At 44.8% G+C, this 18,954-nt stretch overlaps 1 protein-coding gene across 1 annotated transcript in view; it reads right to left on the reverse strand.

Moving 5' to 3' along the window:
- URM1 (ubiquitin related modifier 1) overlaps positions 1-17,315 on the reverse strand; it is a 33,924-nt gene extending 16,609 nt beyond the window's left edge. The window contains exons 1-2 of the mRNA XM_068249819.1: positions 17,215-17,315; positions 12,041-12,111 (exon numbers count right to left, since the gene is read on the reverse strand). Of these exons, the coding sequence (XP_068105920.1) occupies positions 12,041-12,111; positions 17,215-17,249 (106 nt within the window). The 5' untranslated portion in view covers positions 17,250-17,315. The remainder of the gene's footprint in view (positions 1-12,040; positions 12,112-17,214) is intronic.
- Positions 17,316-18,954: the final 1,639 nt, after the last annotated feature.

Genomic DNA, 18,954 nt, shown 5'->3' on the forward strand with positions numbered 1-18,954 from the left:
TGAAGGTCGCTCAATCAAAGTGTATAGCATGTGTTATTGCGCTAGTCAAAAATGATTGAGGCCTCTTGCACACTACATGCAATTCCGATTGTTTATATGATCTGATTTTTGATTCCGATTAAAAACGTAGCAGCATGCAGTACGTTTTTTTATCGGAATTAAAAATTGGATTGTATACAAAAAAAATCGGAATCGCATATACTATGCAAGAGGCCTGACTCTGTGATTCTGTAAAAGGAGGACATTTTAACACATTTTTGGAATGCCTGGAGGACAGAAGAAACCATGGTAAAAAAGACCAGGAAAAGCCATGTGCCCTGAAAGAGGTGGTCAGTTCTATGCTCCCTCCAAACCCAGATCCAGGGGTCCTATGAAGAGCTCAGATAAAGCACACCACAGCCAAGAGCAAAGAGGACTATGTAGGTCAATGGAGGAGTGAAATAAAACAGTGACAAAAACTAACCATACACTAGTCCCAACAGAGAGAATATAAAATGGCAAATCCTGATCGTCTACATACTGCGTGCTCACAACCTTGAAATCGAGTCTGGGAGACACAGACAGACGTACAAACCCAGGGAGGATAGACTATGCCAACATCGCAAGCAGAAGACCCTCGAGGACGAGAATCACTTCCTGCTGCACTACCCCAAATATACAGCAACCAGGGAAACCTTCTTTAAGAAATTGATGGAACTATTTCCAGACTTTCACACATTAGAGAATGAGAAAAAAACTCTACATTCTACTAGAAGAGGATTCCACAATGACAATCGCTGCACACTATGTTACAGCATGCTACAGACTGAGAGGAGGAATCCACAGTGACAATAACTGCACACTATGTTACAGCATGCTACAGACTGAGAGGAGGAATCCACAGTGACAATCGCTGTACACTATGTCACAGCATGCCACAGACTGAGAGGAGGAATCCACAGTGACAATTGCTGCACACTATGTTACAGCATGCCACAGAGAGGAGGAATCCACAGTGACAATCGCTGTACACTATGTCACAGCATGCCACAGACTGAGAAGAGGAATCCACAGTGACCATCACTGCACACTATGTTACAGCATGCCACAGGCTGAGAGGAGGAATCCACAGTGACCATCACTGCACACTATGTTACAGCATGCCACAGACTGAGAGGAGGAATCCACAGTGACCATTCCTGCACACTATGTTAGGCTAGGTCCACACTAGACACAGTTGCAGGACGGACACTGCAGTCCGGATCAGGGGAAGATTAGGGGAAGTAAATCCGTACTGCAAACTGATGAAGGTGCATCAGTTTTGCATCAGTTTCCGTTCAGTTTTTTCCTGACAGAAAACGTCTCTATCATTAGGAAGGAGTGGGAGGATTTTTTTGGGCCAATCATAAAGCTCAGGCTATCCGTTTTCACATCAGTTTTTTGCCTGTGGAGCTGGAGTTGCGTTTTCTCATTGCTTTTCACTACCCCTGCGTGTATCCATGGTCCTGATCCGTTGCGTGAAAATGCAGCAGGTCCGGACCTTCCGTTCAGGTTTTGAAAACGGGTCCCCGCAAACGCAGACGGATCCGTTTTTTACTTGGGTGAGGCTGGCTGCTATTTTCAACATTAGTATCCGGGACTCCGTTTTTCATCAGGTTTGAAAAACGCAGCCACGGATACGTTTCCGGACCTAGTGTGGACGCAGCCTTACAGCATGCCACAGACTGAGAGGAGGAATCCACAGTGACAATCGCTGTACACTATGTCACAGCATGCCACAGACTGAGAGGAGCATAAATTAACTGTGAACCCCAAAATGTCCATGAACTGCTTACCCATTGTACCCCTACCCCACTCACTTCCATGTCCCACATTTTTAATTGCTTTGGCAATATCTGTATGAATCTTGGTCATGCCAATAAAGCTATTTTTGAATTTATTTGATGCAAAACAACTATGCCAATAGAAAAATCTTGGTACGGATCGCAAGTCGTTTTAGAAAGTGGTGAAGCATCGGTTGCCAATTCAGGAAAGTGCAGTTCTTATGACGCCAGCAATCTGTCACATATGGCACAGAGAACTGCACACGCTGTGTGGTGACCAGGGAGTGATGCCCCCAGTGTGGGAAGGGCAGAATGCTGAGCTGGTCACTGCAGGGTCAGGTGCAGACTTGCGGAGGCTCGTTTATCAGCCTGACTCAGGAGGGTCAGAGAGTTATGCCTGTTTCCCACCCGCCCACATTCTCTGTCCAGGGATGCTATTGTATAGGGGCGTTACCATGACGATTCCAGCATCAGCCTGCTTTCTCCATTGTTCCCAGTCTGGGAAGGGGCCTTCCTTCTATCTAATCAGGGAGGGATAGTAAGACCTTGCAGGAATATATATATAGTGCATTGCTGTTTCTGACCACACACTGTTCAATAGGTAAGCGTCTGATCTGTGCTGCAAGAAACCCAATTGATTCTGTTGTCATATCAGACCACAGCAAAGATTTGTAAAAAGTCAAGGAATTGGTGCCTCTGTTACTGAAGTTGCTTGCAGTAAAATGCATGTTTAATAAATATAGGACAGTCTGGAATCATTATAACAAAAAACCTGGCTGCTCATCACTGCAAGTCACACAACTGCTTATTTCCTAACTTATCCTGGTATGACCCAGGCAGAAGTTTCACACTTTTGCCCCCTATAGGCACATACATTTTAAAAAATCCCAGTCTATGTGTGATGGATCACTCAATCATCACTGCTGATTTATTTCTGATCAAAGTCAGTCCTAGTCCTAACTCTGGGGATACGTGGCAGCGCTGGACTGACAAATGATATTGTGCTGTGAAAAGACTGGCTTGTGTTGTTCAGTCGTGGCTGGATAGTGTACTGGTTAAGGGCTCTGCCTCTGACACAGGAGACCTGGGTTCAAATCTCGGCTCTGCCTGTTCAGTAAGCCAGCACCTATTCAGTAAGAAGTTTCTTGGGCAAGTCTCCTCAAAGAGAACCTGTACTGAGTAAAAATATTTAAAATAAGCACATGAGGTAACTTCAAATGAACATTACATAGTTACCTTGCCATCAGTTCCTCTCAGAAGCTCACCATTTTCTTCTGACAATAATCCCTTCCAGTTCTGACAAGATTTTGTCAGACCTGAAATATATCAGTTGCTGTCAGTAAAATATCAGTTGCTGTCAGTTATAGCTGAGAGGAAAACTGATGTACCAGGTAATATCCATGTTTCCCTATGGCTCAAGTGGGCGATGTTACAGTTTAACTGTGTGCTGACCAGAAAGCTGTTATGGGTAATGGCTATTTTCAAAATGGAGGACGGAAAATTTCCCTGATCACAGTGAACAAACAGGACGCAGGAGAGGAGAAAGAGACTGAGGAGTAGACTACACAGGCGGTAAGTATGACTTGTGTATGCTTATTTTGACTTTTAATGTTCAGTTCAGGTTTTCTTTAACACTGCTACTGCCTACTGAGTGCGCTCTAGTGGCTGCCTCGCAAGTGCTTTGAGTCCGACAGGAGAAAGGTGCTATACAAATACTGCAATTATTATTATTATTATTATTATTCAGTTATTATTTGGGATCTGGGAGAAACAGGTACGTTTGATCCCTGTGGAGTGGATTGTATATTTAGTTAGTAGCCCATCTAGTGGCAAGGTTTTTGTTTATGTTTTGTTGCCTGTTTTCTGTACACATTGTAAATAGCTTGTAAATAGCCTGTGGAGCACAAACAAACGCTGGTGTTTTCAGGCTTGCTTTGCACTGCCTATTTGTGTTACAGAAGCAGCCATCTTACAGAATTATGCAATACACAGTTCAATTAGAAAGCTTTGCAGTCAGGAAAATATATGTGTAGCTGCACATAAAATCTGCTTCTGCACTGGGACATCAAAGAACACAAAAACATAGTTCAGTGACTGATAAGGTTCCCAGGTGAAAATGAAAATAAACTATTTAATCTTCAAGGCACTTTTTTTAAAATAACAAAAGAAGATTTTGTTCTTCATAAGTTACAACTGTGTAGCTAATCGATTGGAGCAGACAGGTAATTTTAAGGCAATTACTCTTTAACCACTTAATGACAACCAGACTTACAAAAACGTCCTGCTAGAGCCTCTTAATGGCTCCAGGACATTTTCATAAGTCAAACGGTGCTGCTGCTGCTACTGTGCGCGCTCTCGTGACATTAATGAGAAAAAAAAAAACATTAAAAAAAATACACGTTTATTTCCAAATAATATATTGTCACCCTATTTTGTACTAGGGACATCATTAAAATCTTGTGATAACCAGGAAAAATAGATAAAATTTGTGGGTTTTATGTACAGTAGCAGTGTTTATATTAAAACTATAGGGGATGAAATTGGAGAAATAGTGTATTTTTTCATTTTTTCCTTGTTTTTCCCTTTAAAATGCATAGAAAAAGTAATTACTGTAAACAAATATCAACCCCAAAAAACCTAATTGGTAGTGAAAAAACCAAGATATAGATCATTTCATTGTGATTAGTAGTGATTAAGCTATTGGCAAATGAAAGGGATGAGCACTAAAAGTTGAAAATCGCTCTTGTCCATTAGGGTAAAAACCGCTTTGGGTTGAAGTGGTTAAAGAGAAACTGTCGCAAACATTTTCAAATTTAAAACACATACAAATAAGAAGTACATTTCTTCCAGAGTAAAATGAGCTATACATTACTTTTCTCCTATGTTGCTGTCACTTACAGTAGTTAGTAGAAATCTGACATTGCCAACAGGTTTTGGGTTAGTCTATCTCTTCATGGCCTTTATCCTTTATAAAGACATTTCCTGAAAAAGATTTATACAAATATGCTGGCCAGCCTCCCTGCTCGCTGCACACTTTTTTGGCAGTTGGACGGAGCAACTGCCATTCACTAAGTGCTTTTAAAAATAAAGAAAACCCTAGGAACCCACCATGAGAAGATGGGCTAGTCCAAAACCTGTCGTAATGCCAGATTTCTACTACCTACTGTAAGTGACAGCAACATAGGAGAAAAGTAATTTCTGGTTCATTTTACTCTGGAAGAAACATACTTCTTATTTGTATATGTTTACATGTATTTTAAATTTTAAGATTTTCGCGACAAAGGTCCTTTTAAGGAATAGAAGATTTTCTTGAAGATAAAAATGAGTATTTTGTCAGCTTGGTCAAGATTCTGTGGTTCCCTTCAATGAAATCTGCAGGTCTACATTTTGGGTTGTTCCAAAGATTGAAGCGTATGTAATGAAGACAATGGGGAGGCGGGTTTGAAGTCAGCTGAACTTTGCTATTGGTCAGTAAAATCAATCATAACATTAAACGACCAGTAGTAAGGCTTGAAAAGTCAAACAAAGGGGAAGAACTTCCTCCTGACAATATTATTAGTAGCATTAATTAGCATATCTTTCCCCTGGGTATAGTTCTGAAACAAAAAATATAGTTTTATTTTGCTGTTTTCAGTGGTAGTAACCACTGCTTACGTCCTTTCAACAGATGCTAAAGTTATACTCGTAGTTATGGTGAAAGGCTTATTGCAGTGTTCTACCCAGAATATTTTTCCAGCCGGGTGGCATGAAAAAGTAGCCAGGTGTGGTGCAAGGAGGGAATGCAGGGCTGGTGCAACTCTGCTTACAGCATAGGAGGCGAGCCGATGACAGCCAGGTGCTTACCAAAATTAGCCGGGTGGAGCATGTGGCTAAAAGGGCCTGGGGAGACCCCTGGGCTTAAGCCGCATCTACACGAGTAGATGCGGCTGCGATGCCCCCTTTTCAATCGAGCCGCTAATGCGGCTCGATTGATAAGATCCGACAGGACGGATCTCCGCACCGCCGATTCCCTGCTCGCTCCCCGCGAGGGGACAATGGCAGGGAATCGAGCGGAAGATAAGCGGCGCCGGTGGGGACGAGCGGGGAATCGAATGCGGCGCACGCGTGGCGAGCGGGGACGCGGAAGAGGCGATCCGGCGGCTAATCGAGCCGCCGGATCGCTGCAACATCTCATAGTGTAGACGGGGCTTTATGGATTTCACCAGTCTCAAGGTAGGTGCCATCTAATATTTTGTTCACTTTGCAGAACTACTTATTACAGTTGCTTATTTAAAGATGATGCTCCATCCTCTGGGCTTCAGGTTATCTCTGGAGCCTTTCAGCGATGTGCGGCCTCATGTGAAAATTTAGCTCCCAATCAAGGTACCTACAGTGCTGTACTTACAACACAGAGCCTGGAGGCTCTAATGCAGGGATGTCAAACCGGTCCTTCGTGGGCCGAGGTCCTAACACATTTTTGACACAGCTCATATTAATTGATGGGTCACATTCCTCTTTCTCAGTCCATCCTAAACACCGGCATGGATCTGGCCCTCCAGGCCTGGGGTTCGACACGTGCTCTATTGGGATTCATGGATGCTTGAGGGGTAAGGCTCCACTTTTGCTGGTGGTAGTTAGTATTTTTTGTGGCACAGTATGGGTTTGTCATGTGAGCAGTAGCATTTCTTCTCACTCACCGTCCCTCACAATCTAAAGTTCCAACCACAGTCACAGATCAGTTTTGATTGGGAAGTGTATTACTCTAACCACATAGCTGGATAGTGTACTGGTTTAGGGCTCTGCCTCTGACACAGGAGACCAGGGTTCAAACCTCGGCTCTTCCTGTTTTGTCCTGTATTCAGTGAGGAGACCTTGGGCTGCTACTGCCTATAAAGTGTGCCCTAGTGGCTGCAGCTCCAGAGCTTTGAGTCCACCAGGAGAAAGCGACATAAATGTTCTGTGTCTGCCTGTCATGTTTTTGGACTGTGAGAGGAAAATCCATGCAATCTCAAGAACATACAAATCCCATGCTGAGTGTGTCCAGCTCAAGATGCAACCCTTGTCCAGCTCAAGATGCAACCCCCAGCACTCAATGCTGCAAGCCAAAAGGCCCACTTGATGCAACTATTATATGTTGGTTGGTCGACACAGCCAAAACCAGCCGCTGCAGCCGTCCACGCTCTGCACTAAAGATATTATTCCATTTGAACTAAAGATCTCTCTTGAGCGAAAACCGGATCTGCCAGGAGGGGTCCTTTCTTGCATAGGATTGGGACAGCATCGTGTAACCATGGCAAACCAGGCTAGCAGTGAATAGAGAATCTCCTTGTCCTGCTGCATCAGCTTACCACCAGTCAAAGTTTGTTGACTGAAAAGGGGGCCAATAGGTTGCATTTCAGCAGACATGGCTCAGCAGTGTCTATGGACCAGACTGCAGATGGTAGACTGGCTGTTGAGTGTTGCCTTCCTATCACTTGCCGACTACTGTCTACAGTCATAGACTTTAGTCTTAAGCCTACAGTCACCATGCTATATTTCCATTATAAGGTTTCCTTTTTAAATATCCATTGAAAACTGTGGAGCATAGACATGACTTAGCGCTATGGCCAGGCGGCAGGTAGCCAGCACACTCTATAAGCTCTTGAGTCGAATCTCTGGGTGGGACTGAAAGGGATCAATATCAGTATAATAGGAGAGCAGGAAAACTTCACAGATGTGTTGACTCTTTGTGTAATTAAGCAGAAAGTAGTCCTTTTGAAAAGCAATTCTGCGCAGGGGGCCTCAGAGCTGAGCAAACAGTAGCGGTGGTCAGTTAGCAGGAGGGGGCGGAGGGAGTGGGAGGAGGGCAGTGGAACAGCTGGCATCATCGGCCATGTGAACTGCATCCTAATCAGTTTAAAGAGCTCCCAGCAGAGTCCAACCCCCCTCCCACTTTATACATTATCCTGACAATAAATTCCGCAGGGACCAAAGCTGCTGTGGCTGGACTGTCCCCTATACAACCCCCACCATCATGGAGCAAAAGATGCTATCCTGGCAGGACCTCCATCACTTTATTACAGGGCCAGTATACTTAAACATATTAAAAGTGAAAGCTACCAGTAGTATTCACGACGGTCTAAGGGGAATGCTCGGACTGCTTAACTTAAAATTTACTTATTTTCAATACAGATTGCTTTTGTGCATTGCGCAGCCAATGGAAAAATTGCGGTGCTGTGCATAAAAAGCGCATCCGATTTTGAAGTGAAGTAGATACATTCTCAAGTAGATCAGCTTGAAAACATGCACAAAAATCACAGAGGAAGAATCAAAGGACAAACTGCCCCAAATCGCAAATATGAACAAAAAAAACACCGGAAATCGCGCTAAATGTTACTTTTAGCTCTTCCTCTCCTCATATCCCCAACCCCCAGAACCGTAAATTTGGGCGCCATGTGGAGGATTTGGGTGCCGCCATAGGCCGTAATGAGATGAGGTAGAAGAACAGTTCTCCCGGGGCGGCAGTTTGTTCTTATTCTCGGATCGGCCGTCATTCAGAGTGGCTTCATCCTGTGCCCACATTTCCCCACGTTTTTTTTTCACATGCACACGCTAACTCCTGTCACTTCCACCTACACAACGCCTCCAGCTAAAACCCTTATCTCAAGAGTCAACCAAATGCCTTATATGCGGCCCCATATTCTCTCATCTCAACCAATGGCACATCCTCATGTTTAGCATTCCAGTAACACAGCTTTCACCTCAATAATCCATCCTGAATGCCACAGCGAGACTTACTTATCCGTATCACGACCCCTCATCATCTACTGCTTCTCCCTGCAGATCTCCACACTGGCCCGCTGTCCACCCCTGCAATGGAAACCAATGTGCTTTGACTTTAAATCACCTCACAGCTCTCTTCTCAGCTATATTTCTGACCTTGTACAAAAATATGCCTCTGAGCACTTTCTCCACATATTCAGTGGCTTGCTTATGTCTTCCTCACTCATCACTTCTTCCAATACATAACTCTAATGCTGGGTACACACTATGAGATTTTCTGGTCGATTTACTGTCAGATCGATTATTTCCAACATGTTCGATTTGCTTTTCGATCGTTTTCCGATCGATTTCCGTGCACTTTAATAGGAAATCGATCGGAATATGCTCGGAAAACAATCAAAAAGCAAATCGAACATGTTGGAAATAATCGATCTGACAGTAAATCGACCAGAAAATCTCATAGTGTGTACCCAGCATAAGACTTTTCCAGAGCTGCTCTGTATTTCTGGAAATCCCAACCTCACCTGCGTTATACATACCTTTCCTATACCTGTACAACAGAGTAACCAAGCAGCTCAGGGTGACCCAAACTACTAGGAATGTATAGGGGGATAAAAGGAACCAAAAAGCCCTCCTACTAAAAAAGCAAAGCTTGGTGTAATTTGCCTTCTTAAAACAGATGGAAATTTGCAATAATTCAGTTATAAGTGAAAATTTGTGGTTACCCACAATGCACAACCACTGAATATGCAAATTATCCCTTTTCACCCTTGTTAAGCCAAGCAAGCATCCAGAACCGATGGTGTATAGCAAGCCTATAGTTTTAAGTTTTACACCTGCATATGCTTTCAGTTCCAGCATTATCGGGCCCAGAGGAACAGTAACAGCGCAAACTCAATATCCAGAACAAACTGCCTGGTATGACCTCTACGGATCTTGACACATCTACCTAGCTTAATGCAGGTCATACAACATACAATCTTGATTATACAACACACTACACAATATTAGCACATCATTGTAGTAATTGTGTTAGAACACTGAAAATTCTTTAAAATTGATTGTTAGGCTCTCATGCTACAAGAAGGTTGTAAAGCTGGGCAAGATTGCACAACTAAGACTGCATGGTGTATTCTAAGCTCACCCACTGACTTACAGTATGAGGACCCTTAAACTTCCTCTTTTTCTGTGCCTCATACATTACTGCTAATCTGGCCTCATATGTATCCTCCACTAGCCTAGGGGTGGATAAATTAATACACAATTCAGAAGCAGTCTGTCTAATTCAGTACCCAGTAGGAAGTTTTAAAGCAAACCTGTATGACCGTAAGGGCAAAACATTAGATACCGTACTGTATACACTTGCATATAAGCCGACCTGTGTATAAGCCGAGGTACCTACTTTCCCCTCAGAAACAAGGAAAAAGTTATTGGCTTGTGTATAAGCCCCCTCCCCAGTATAGCCCCCTCCACAGTAGCAAGATGTGCCCCCAGGACAAGTTGACCCCCTCTCCATTGCCTGATGTGCCCAAAGGATGAAACATATGCCAGATGCCACTAGATAGCATCATAGACATGAGAAACAGTGATTGCCACACAGGAAGAATCCCTGATCATTGCACTGCTGACCTGTTGCTTGTACACTCCAGTCCACAAGCCAGGGGATACAGGTAGTCTTGAGCAGCGCACTCTATACACCATGTTGCAGGGGATGGACACAGCAGGGAGCCAGCTGGCAAGAGCAGGATCACTAGTGCACGATCCTTACACTCCTCTACCGGTAACAAAACCTGCTCCACCATCTGTTCTACTTTACTGACTCGCATATTAGCCGAGGGGGTAACTTTTCAGCACATTTTCTGTGCTGAAAATTAGGCTTATACACAAGTATATACGGTAGTTACCACAGTAGAGGGAAGCCTCCAGATCCTCTCAATCTTGTTTCAGTGCTGGGACCACCAGAGTTCGCAGCTGCAGTCCCGTATGAGAAAAAGCAAAGCTGCACTGCACAGGTCAACTCGCTCTGCGTAGTAGCGTGGAGCCGCTGCTAGTGTGCAGGTGCAAGCCGTCTGAGCATGCACAGTGCGGCCGAGCTCCATCAACAGGCTACAGGCGGTCCCAGCGCTTGAGCAGCAAGGAGGAGGGCAACGGGGGAAGCCTCAAGCTTTACTGAGGTAAGAACCCAAATTAGGCACTTTTTGAACTACAGGTAAACTTTAAGAGCAGACTCCATTTCCAATGGTTAGAAAAAAACTCTAAAGTGACAGGGCAACTTCAATTTTTAAGGAGTACTGGATAGTGCTGTTGTGCCGCACTCCATTTTCCCAACACTTCCACCTTCACAGCCAAACTTCTGGTTGTGAAGGTGGAAGTGTCAGGATGATGAAGAGCGACGTGCAGCGCATCAGAGAGGAAACATAGGAAAGTTAACACCATCTGCCGTGGAGCGCATCCCTGTAAACGCACAAGCAGTTTTGCATTTAGCAAAACTGTTCCCACTCATCTCTACTGGTTACCTGACTTTAAGATTTATCCAACCCTGGCCTAATAAACTGGCCTAAGTCCTAAAATTAAAGGGAACCTTAACTGAGAGGGATATGGATTTTTCCTTTTAAATACCAGTTGCTTGGCAGTCCTGCTGATCTCTTTGCTTGGCGGATCGGTCAAAACCAGCGTTATCAGCTGAACGACCAACTGTACACACGCCCGATTTGACGTCCAAATGACCGGACGTTTGGACAGTCGGTCCGACCGGTCGTTTGGAAAAATCCGACATGAGCCTTTAGAGACACAGGATCAGCAGGAGAGTCAGGCAACTGGAATTATTAAGGAAAAATGTATATCCTTCTGAGTTTAGGTTCCCTTTAACACCCCCTCCCCTCAAATCCTAACCCACAACTAGCAATACTCACCTATCTGGATAAAAGTTCCAGTAATTATTCTGCCCACAGCTCTGTGCCCTAGTAGAGAAGTGCTTGTATAACACTGAAGGTGCTGTAGATATCAGCAGGATTGCGGCAGGAGGGGAGGGGGGGTTGTGGTAGTTAGACATGGGTGGGGGGTTAGTTAAGGTTAGGCATTGGTGGAGAAGGGGGTCGGGGGATTGGTTAAAATTAGGCATCGGCGGGGGAAGTCGGTTAGGGTTAGTTATCGGTAGAGGAAGTACCCTTGTGAGAATAGGGTTCGGTGTTTGATAGTAAAAATTTTGGTAAAATTAACTGATATTTTACTATCAGAATTACCACTGCCCGATTGTAGCATTTCAAACATTTTACCAATATTCTACCAATGGTTATTTCCAGGGCCCAAAATTACATGGCACCAATTTTGCACATACGCCACAATCCTTCTGTGCCACAGGTTCATTTCTTTTCTTTTTTTTGGAAGATTGTATTTTGCACATATTATTTATTGTTCGTCGCTGCATAATAGGTTGTTGCTTTATTAATAAAGGTTAATAATAATAATAATGAGGTGTCACTTCGGAGGATACTCACAGGGAGCGTCTCGGCTGGGCAAGGTCACCTGATGTTTCTTGATGCCATGAAAGAGCAGCTCGGCACCACCCCTGAAAGCAGATAATAAAAACATGAGTTATGCTGACATCCCGGCCACAGAGGAGGGGAGGTGTAACACACACACAGACAGCAAAGTGCCACAACAGAGTCAGCAGCAGACAAAGGTTCCCCCACAGGCTCCTGCAGGACACGGGCTGCTCATTAGCATCTCTATGTCGGCCTCTCTAGGGTACCAGCGGAGAGGAGGACAAGTCCTGGCCGTGGAGATGACACCAGCCACAGGAAGGTTTTCTTCCCTCCCATAGATGGGGGGAGGAGCAGAGCGACTTCTATGACTGAATTATTGGAACCAAACACAGGAGGTCAAAAGGCAGAGAGGATACAAACTGACATGTCTAATCCTATTTATTAAAAAAATGGCTCCCTTCCGCGCCTTTCTTCTGTGTGTTTGTACGTACACAGGCATCGCTGGTAATGGCTGCTGCCCTGGGATACCGCGGCCTACTCTGTGCCTCTCAATGAAGATAACTTATGCTCAAATCATCTATACAGATGGCCATACACTACTTGACTTAGCAGCCGATCGACCATCCAATTCAATAATAATCAAATTAGATAAAAATCAGTAACGCCAAGTGCATGCCTGATCGATGAATCGACCAATTTTGGGCCTAAATCGATCGCATGTATCGATTGGACATGCTGCAAGGTGTCAGGCCGCCGTGGTGCACGGCAGTAAGTCTAGCAGTATCGAGATGAGCAACAAACACGACAAAAAACACTGGCACTGTTCCCCCAGTAAATAAATGTGCCCCCCAAGTGCGCATTTATTCATTACTTTTCCAATGTTGCCCCCTGTGCAATGCCCAACCGTCTTCCACTTCCATTTGCGTCTCACACACCGCCAGCGTATAGCTAAATGCCGGTGGCATGTGAGCCACAAATGGAGGAGCAGGAAGCGAAAGACAGATGGGCACGGCGCGGTGGGTGGCACAGGACAAGTACTGTATAAATTCACACACGGAAGACACATTTATACACTGAAGGTGAAGCCAAGGATTCAGCTGATTCCCGAGAGATTCCATGCTGAAATCGATTGGGAATCGGCCTGCAGTGTATGAGCAGCCAACAGATCTCTCTCTAATCAGATTCGATTAGAGAGAGATTTGTCTCTTGGTCGAATCTGTCCATGGGTACCTTAAATGTGGTTAAAGCTGATCTAAAGCAAAAATAAACTTACTAGATAATGAATTGTATGTGCAGAACAGATAACAAATAGAACATAAGTAGCAAAAAAAAAAAAAAAAAAGCATCATGTTGTTTTCCAGTACAGGAAGAGTTAATCCATTTGAGTTGTTATCTATGCAAAAGTGATTCTCGGAGCTATTCGCTTAACTTGGCCAAACTCAGTCATGTTTTCGCAATAGCTTAAACAGCCAAGAAACAGCGAGAGACAACTTGTGATAAGGTTTTACTGCAGGAAAGTTCAAAAGGTCATTAGCTCTGCTCCGTTTTACAGCTTAAAGAGACACTGAAGCGAGAATAAATCTCGCTACTTGTCTCATAGTCAGCAGGGGCATGTGTGCCCCTGCTAAAACACCGCTATCCCGAGGCTAAATGAGGGTCCCTGAACCCCCAAACCCCCCCCCCCCCCTGCAAAATCAACGACCATTTTGGTCGTAGATTTTGCTGCTCTTCAGGCAGGGCTAACGGCTGCAGCCCTGCCTCTCAGCGCCGTCTATCAGCAGCGCATCGCCGCCTCTCCCCCGCCCCTCTCAGCGAAGTAAGACTGAGAGGGGCGGGGGAGAGGCGGAGATACGCGCTGACATAAGCGCGTGAGGCAGGGCTGCGGCGGTTAGCCCTGCCTTAATCCGGAAGAGAGGATGCGCTGCTCGGTGGGGATTTCGGGGGGTAAGGGACCCTCGTTTAGCCGCGGGATAGCGGAGTTTTAGCAGGGGCACACATGCCCCTGCTGACTATGAGGTCTGAAGAGAGATTTATTCTCGCTTCAGACTCTCTTTAAAATACAGACTGTGGTTTCTAAACTGCAAATGTGACAGAATGATTTAATGTTATGAATAAAGCTATATAACTGAAAATAAATAAAATGTTCTATTAATTATCCGTATTACATATACAACGGGAAGGGGGCAACAGCGCTAGTGTCACCAGGTGGGTACTTGCCTTTAGCCTCCAAGATGGACTGCAGTTCCACATTCCATGGTGTGAGCGGTGCAGTTTGTCAGTCCCTGGAGAAATTAGACCGATTTATGTGTTCCCTTTATTTCAAGGTAAAACCAGAGATTGCCTCAGCTTGACTTTCAGGTCCAAGAGTATGAAGTGCTTGCAGACTGGCGTAGGTAGATTAGGGACCAATTTTAAGCAGGGAACTTCAACGCTAGTGAATTGGTCTAGTACAAAATCACTGCAGCCCATTTTAAATGCTAAGATTCTACATTTTTCTAACCTAGTTACTTTTATTACTACTAGAGTTCAAACTTGCTGTGAGTGTGTGTTTTGAGTGCAGAGGGTTAATGATGGTTTCATCATTGGTCTGCTACCAATAGAGAAGGTTCCTGCTTGTTTGGCTTGGTTTGAGCTGATGTACTGTCTTTCAGAGAAGGGATGGGAGAAGTGGGAGGCTCCCCATAGGTCCTGGTACAAAGTAATCAGCTGAAATAAAATCTGACCTGACCAACTCCTTGTCAGCTACATTCATTTTGTACACAGACATACTAGCAGTTAAAACTTCAGCAACAATAATTTCCAAAGGAGCAACGTTGGAGTGAGAATGCTCGCACAGGGTCCTTTTCCACCAGCATTTTTTAGATTGCATCCCCTGCGCCACCACAATTAACGTGCTAAATGCAGTGCCCCCTTTCCACTGACGAGCTTTGTTTTTTACGGGGGGGGGGGGGGGGGGGGGGGGGGAACAATCGCTAACGCACTGCATGCTGCATTTTTTTAATGCGATTGGCCTGTATTCGTTTTCAATACCCGCCGCAAATTGCCGCTAAAAACACACTCGTTTTCAATTGTAAAAGTCTCAATCCCTGTGCGTTTGTGATGTCAATCACAATTTTTGGTGGAAAAGGCCCCATAGGGTTACAATGACATAGCTCTTTGCTGGTCACCAGTGTAACCCCCCTTTGGTGGGCATCTTATAATTTCCCCTGAAGGGAACTAATAACCCTCCCCCCCCTTTGGTGGGCAACTAATAACACCCCATGGAGGGAACTAATGAACCCTCCCCCCCTCGGTGGGCAACTAATAACCGTGTCAATGTATGCTTTGGTAAGTATGCTAGGATGCAGGAACACTGGCAATCTGCACACTGCTAACACCCCTCACCCCCACAAGCACCCAAGTGTGAACTGGCTCAAATCATCTTGCATGCAGCATGGATGGGAATATCTTATATTAACTAAGGGGTAGTGGGAGGAAAATGTGAATTGTGCTGGTAGGATCCTACTTCACAGACTGCCTGTCAGAAGCCAATTGTGATCAGTGCCATTTGAGCAGCCTGTGATCTGTGGCATGTGAACAGCCTGCAAACTGTGATCAGTGCCATGTAAGCAGTTCACAGTCTGCGATCAGTGCCATGTGGACAGCCTGTGTGTACTGTGATCGGTGCCATGTAAGCACCGTGCAAACTGTGATCAGTGCCATGTAAGCAGTCCACAGTCTGCGATCAGTGCCATGTGGACAGCCTGTGTGTACTGTGATCTGTGCCATGTAAGCACCGTGCAAACTGTGATCGGTGCCATATAAGCAGTCCGCAGACTGTGATCTGTGCCATGTTAGCAGCCTGTGTATACTGTGATGAATGATCAGTGCCAAGTGAACAGCCTGCAGACTGTAATCAGTGCCATGTAAGCAGTCCACAGTCTGCGATCAGTGCCATGTGGACAGTCTGTGTGTACTGTGATCTGTGCCATGTAAGCACCGTGCAAACTGTGATCTGTGCCATGTTAGCAGCCTGTGTATACTGTGATGAGTGATCAGTGCCAAGTGAACAGCCTGCCGACTGTGATCAGTGCCATGTAAGCAGTCCACAGTCTGCGATCAGTGCCATGTGGACAGCCTGTGTGTACTGTGATCAGTGCCATGTAAGCAGTCCGTAGACTGTGATCTGTGCCATGTTAGCAGCCTGTGTATACTGTGATGAGTGATCAGTGCCAAGTGAACAGCCTGCCGACTGTGATCAGTGCCATGTAAGCAGTCCACAGTCTGCGATCAGTGCCATGTGGACAGCCTGTGTGTACTGTGATCTGTGCCATGTAAGCACCGTGCAAACTGTGATCAGTGCCATGTAAGCAGTCCGCAGACTGTGATCTGTGCCATGTTAGCAGCCTGTGTATACTGTGATGTGTGATCAGTGCTATGTAAGCAGTCCGCAGTCTGTGATCTATGCCATGTGAGCAGCCTGCAGACTGTGATCAGTGCCATGTTAGCAGCCTGTGTATACGGTGATCAGTGCCAATGTAAGCAAGTTCGCAGACTGTGATCAGTGCCACAGGGACAGCCTGTGTGTACTGTGATCTGTGCCATGTTATGGTAGCAGCCTGTGCATATTGTGATCAGTACCATGTGATCAGCCTGCAGTCTGTGTATACTGTGATCTGTGCCAGGTTAACAGCCTGTAGGCTGTGATCTGTGCCATGTTAACAGCCTGTGTATACTGTGATCTGTGCCAAGTTAGCAGCCTGTGTATACTGTAATCAGTGCCATGTGAGCAGCCCGTGTATACTGTGATCAGTGCAATGTAAGCAGCCTGCAGACTGTGATCAGTGCCATGTTAGCAGCCTGTGTATACTGCAATCAGTGCCATGTGAGCAGCCTGCAATCAGTGCCATGCAAGCAGCCTGCAATCTGTGCCATGAGAGAGCAACATGTGTATACTGTGATCAGTGCCATGTGAGCAGCCTGCAGACTGTGACATGTAAGCAGCCTGCAATCTGTGCCATGAGAGAGTAACTTGTGTATACTGTGATCAGTGCCATGTGGGCAGCCTGTGTAGACTGTGATCTGTGACATGAGCAGCGCGCAGACTGCAGCCCTCTTACAACGGATCACATCTCTAGGTTGCGATATACGAGGCTGGGCTACTCGTTACCTCCCGACAGCCGCCCCAATCTATATCACCCGCTTACCCAAACTCCAACAGGAGACCTATGGGCGCCGCCATGTTGCTACTCCCACCGGAAACAGGTAGTTGCGGATGCGGAAGTGCTGCGTCCTGTGACACGCGTCTGGTTGCTATGGTGATCAGACTTCAATGAGAAACGCCACAAGTCTGCTTTCAGTATGCTTCAAAAACATTAGCGATGAAGATTAAATGATTGATAAAAACTGCTAATGCAAATTATTTAATGAATCATTAGTAGTAGTTATACCATAACCATCAACGCAATTATATTATTATTAATTATTATTGTTAGTATAATATTAATACTTTTATTATTTATTCATTGATTTATAAAATGCGAACATATTCCGTGCTATACAGAGAATAACACATGGGGATAGAAGAGTCCCAGCCCTTCTGTTAGTTGGTAGTCCACAAAGTAGTATATAATACTTTTAGTATTACATTATTACTACCATTAACATACCTCCCAACTTTTTGAGATGAGAAAAAGGGACACTTAAGACACGCCCCTGCCACACCCCTGACCACGCCCATCACACCCCTAGTCATGCATACCATAAAGTTTTCATAAGAAAAATATGTTGTTTTATAATTCAAACCACATTGGTCCTTTCTATCCTGCTTAATTTTCCCTTCATATTAACATTTTAAAATTAGTAATATATCAATTTAAAAGTTGGGAATAAAGTTTAGAGTCAATCAAACACATTTGTAGTAGAGAAATATATATATTTACATAGAAAGAGGGACACAGTCCTGAAAGAGGGACAAATGAGTGGGAAAGTGGGACAGAGGGACAGGGCTCCCAAAGAGGGACTGTCCCTCCGAAAAAGGGACAGTTGGGAGCTATGCATTAATCAGTTTATTATTGATACTGTATTAGTATTATTGTAGAATTTATAATTTTTCCACCCTCTATGACAACTTTTTTGTGGCTCCGCTTACATGTTCATCAGCCGACCTGCCATTTAATGAGCGACATCCGTGTACTATTATTGATTTATAAACAGGGCTGGATTTGTACTCTTCAATGCCCAAGCCCACTGTTAGCACCCGAACCCCCCCCCCCCCCCCCCCATTAGTATAGATAGCCTGAAGACCCCTCTCTCCCTCCAGTATAGGTATCCTGGTGCCCCCCCCCCCCCCCCTTTCCTCCACTATAGGTATTCTGATGACTCCCCTTCCCTCTAGTATAAGAAGCCAAATTACCCCCCCCCCCTTCCTTATAGATAGGCTGATGGCCACTCCCTCCTTCCAGTATAGGTAGCCAGATGACCCCCTAGTATAGCCTGCTGCTCACCCGCCCTTGATACTGTGGTGCCCTAGCAAAGAAAAAAAAAACAACCCTCATGATATAATGAATTGTGTAGTATGGATAATTAATAGAACATTAGTAGCAAAAAAAAGTCACATATTTTTATTTTCAACTATGTAGCTTTATTTTTATAACATCACATCATTCTCTAATATTTGCACTTTACAAACGACACTCTGTATTTTAAACCATGATACAGAGCAGAGCTAATGAACCTTTGAACTATGCTGCAGTAAAAAGGACTGACACTGTACACTGTAGCCAACCAAGCTTGGTCGGAGAGATCAGAAAAGCTATTTTGCATAGATAACAACTGAAGTTTCTTAAAGGTGCCCATACATCAGGCAATTTTGGCTGCCGATCGACCAACCAATTTGTTTTATTATTATTAAATTGTTTGAAAATCGGTGCCGCCAAGTGCAGGCC

Source organism: Hyperolius riggenbachi, chromosome 8 (assembly GCF_040937935.1).
Source record: "Hyperolius riggenbachi isolate aHypRig1 chromosome 8, aHypRig1.pri, whole genome shotgun sequence".
Taxonomy (NCBI): Eukaryota; Metazoa; Chordata; class Amphibia; order Anura; family Hyperoliidae; genus Hyperolius; species Hyperolius riggenbachi.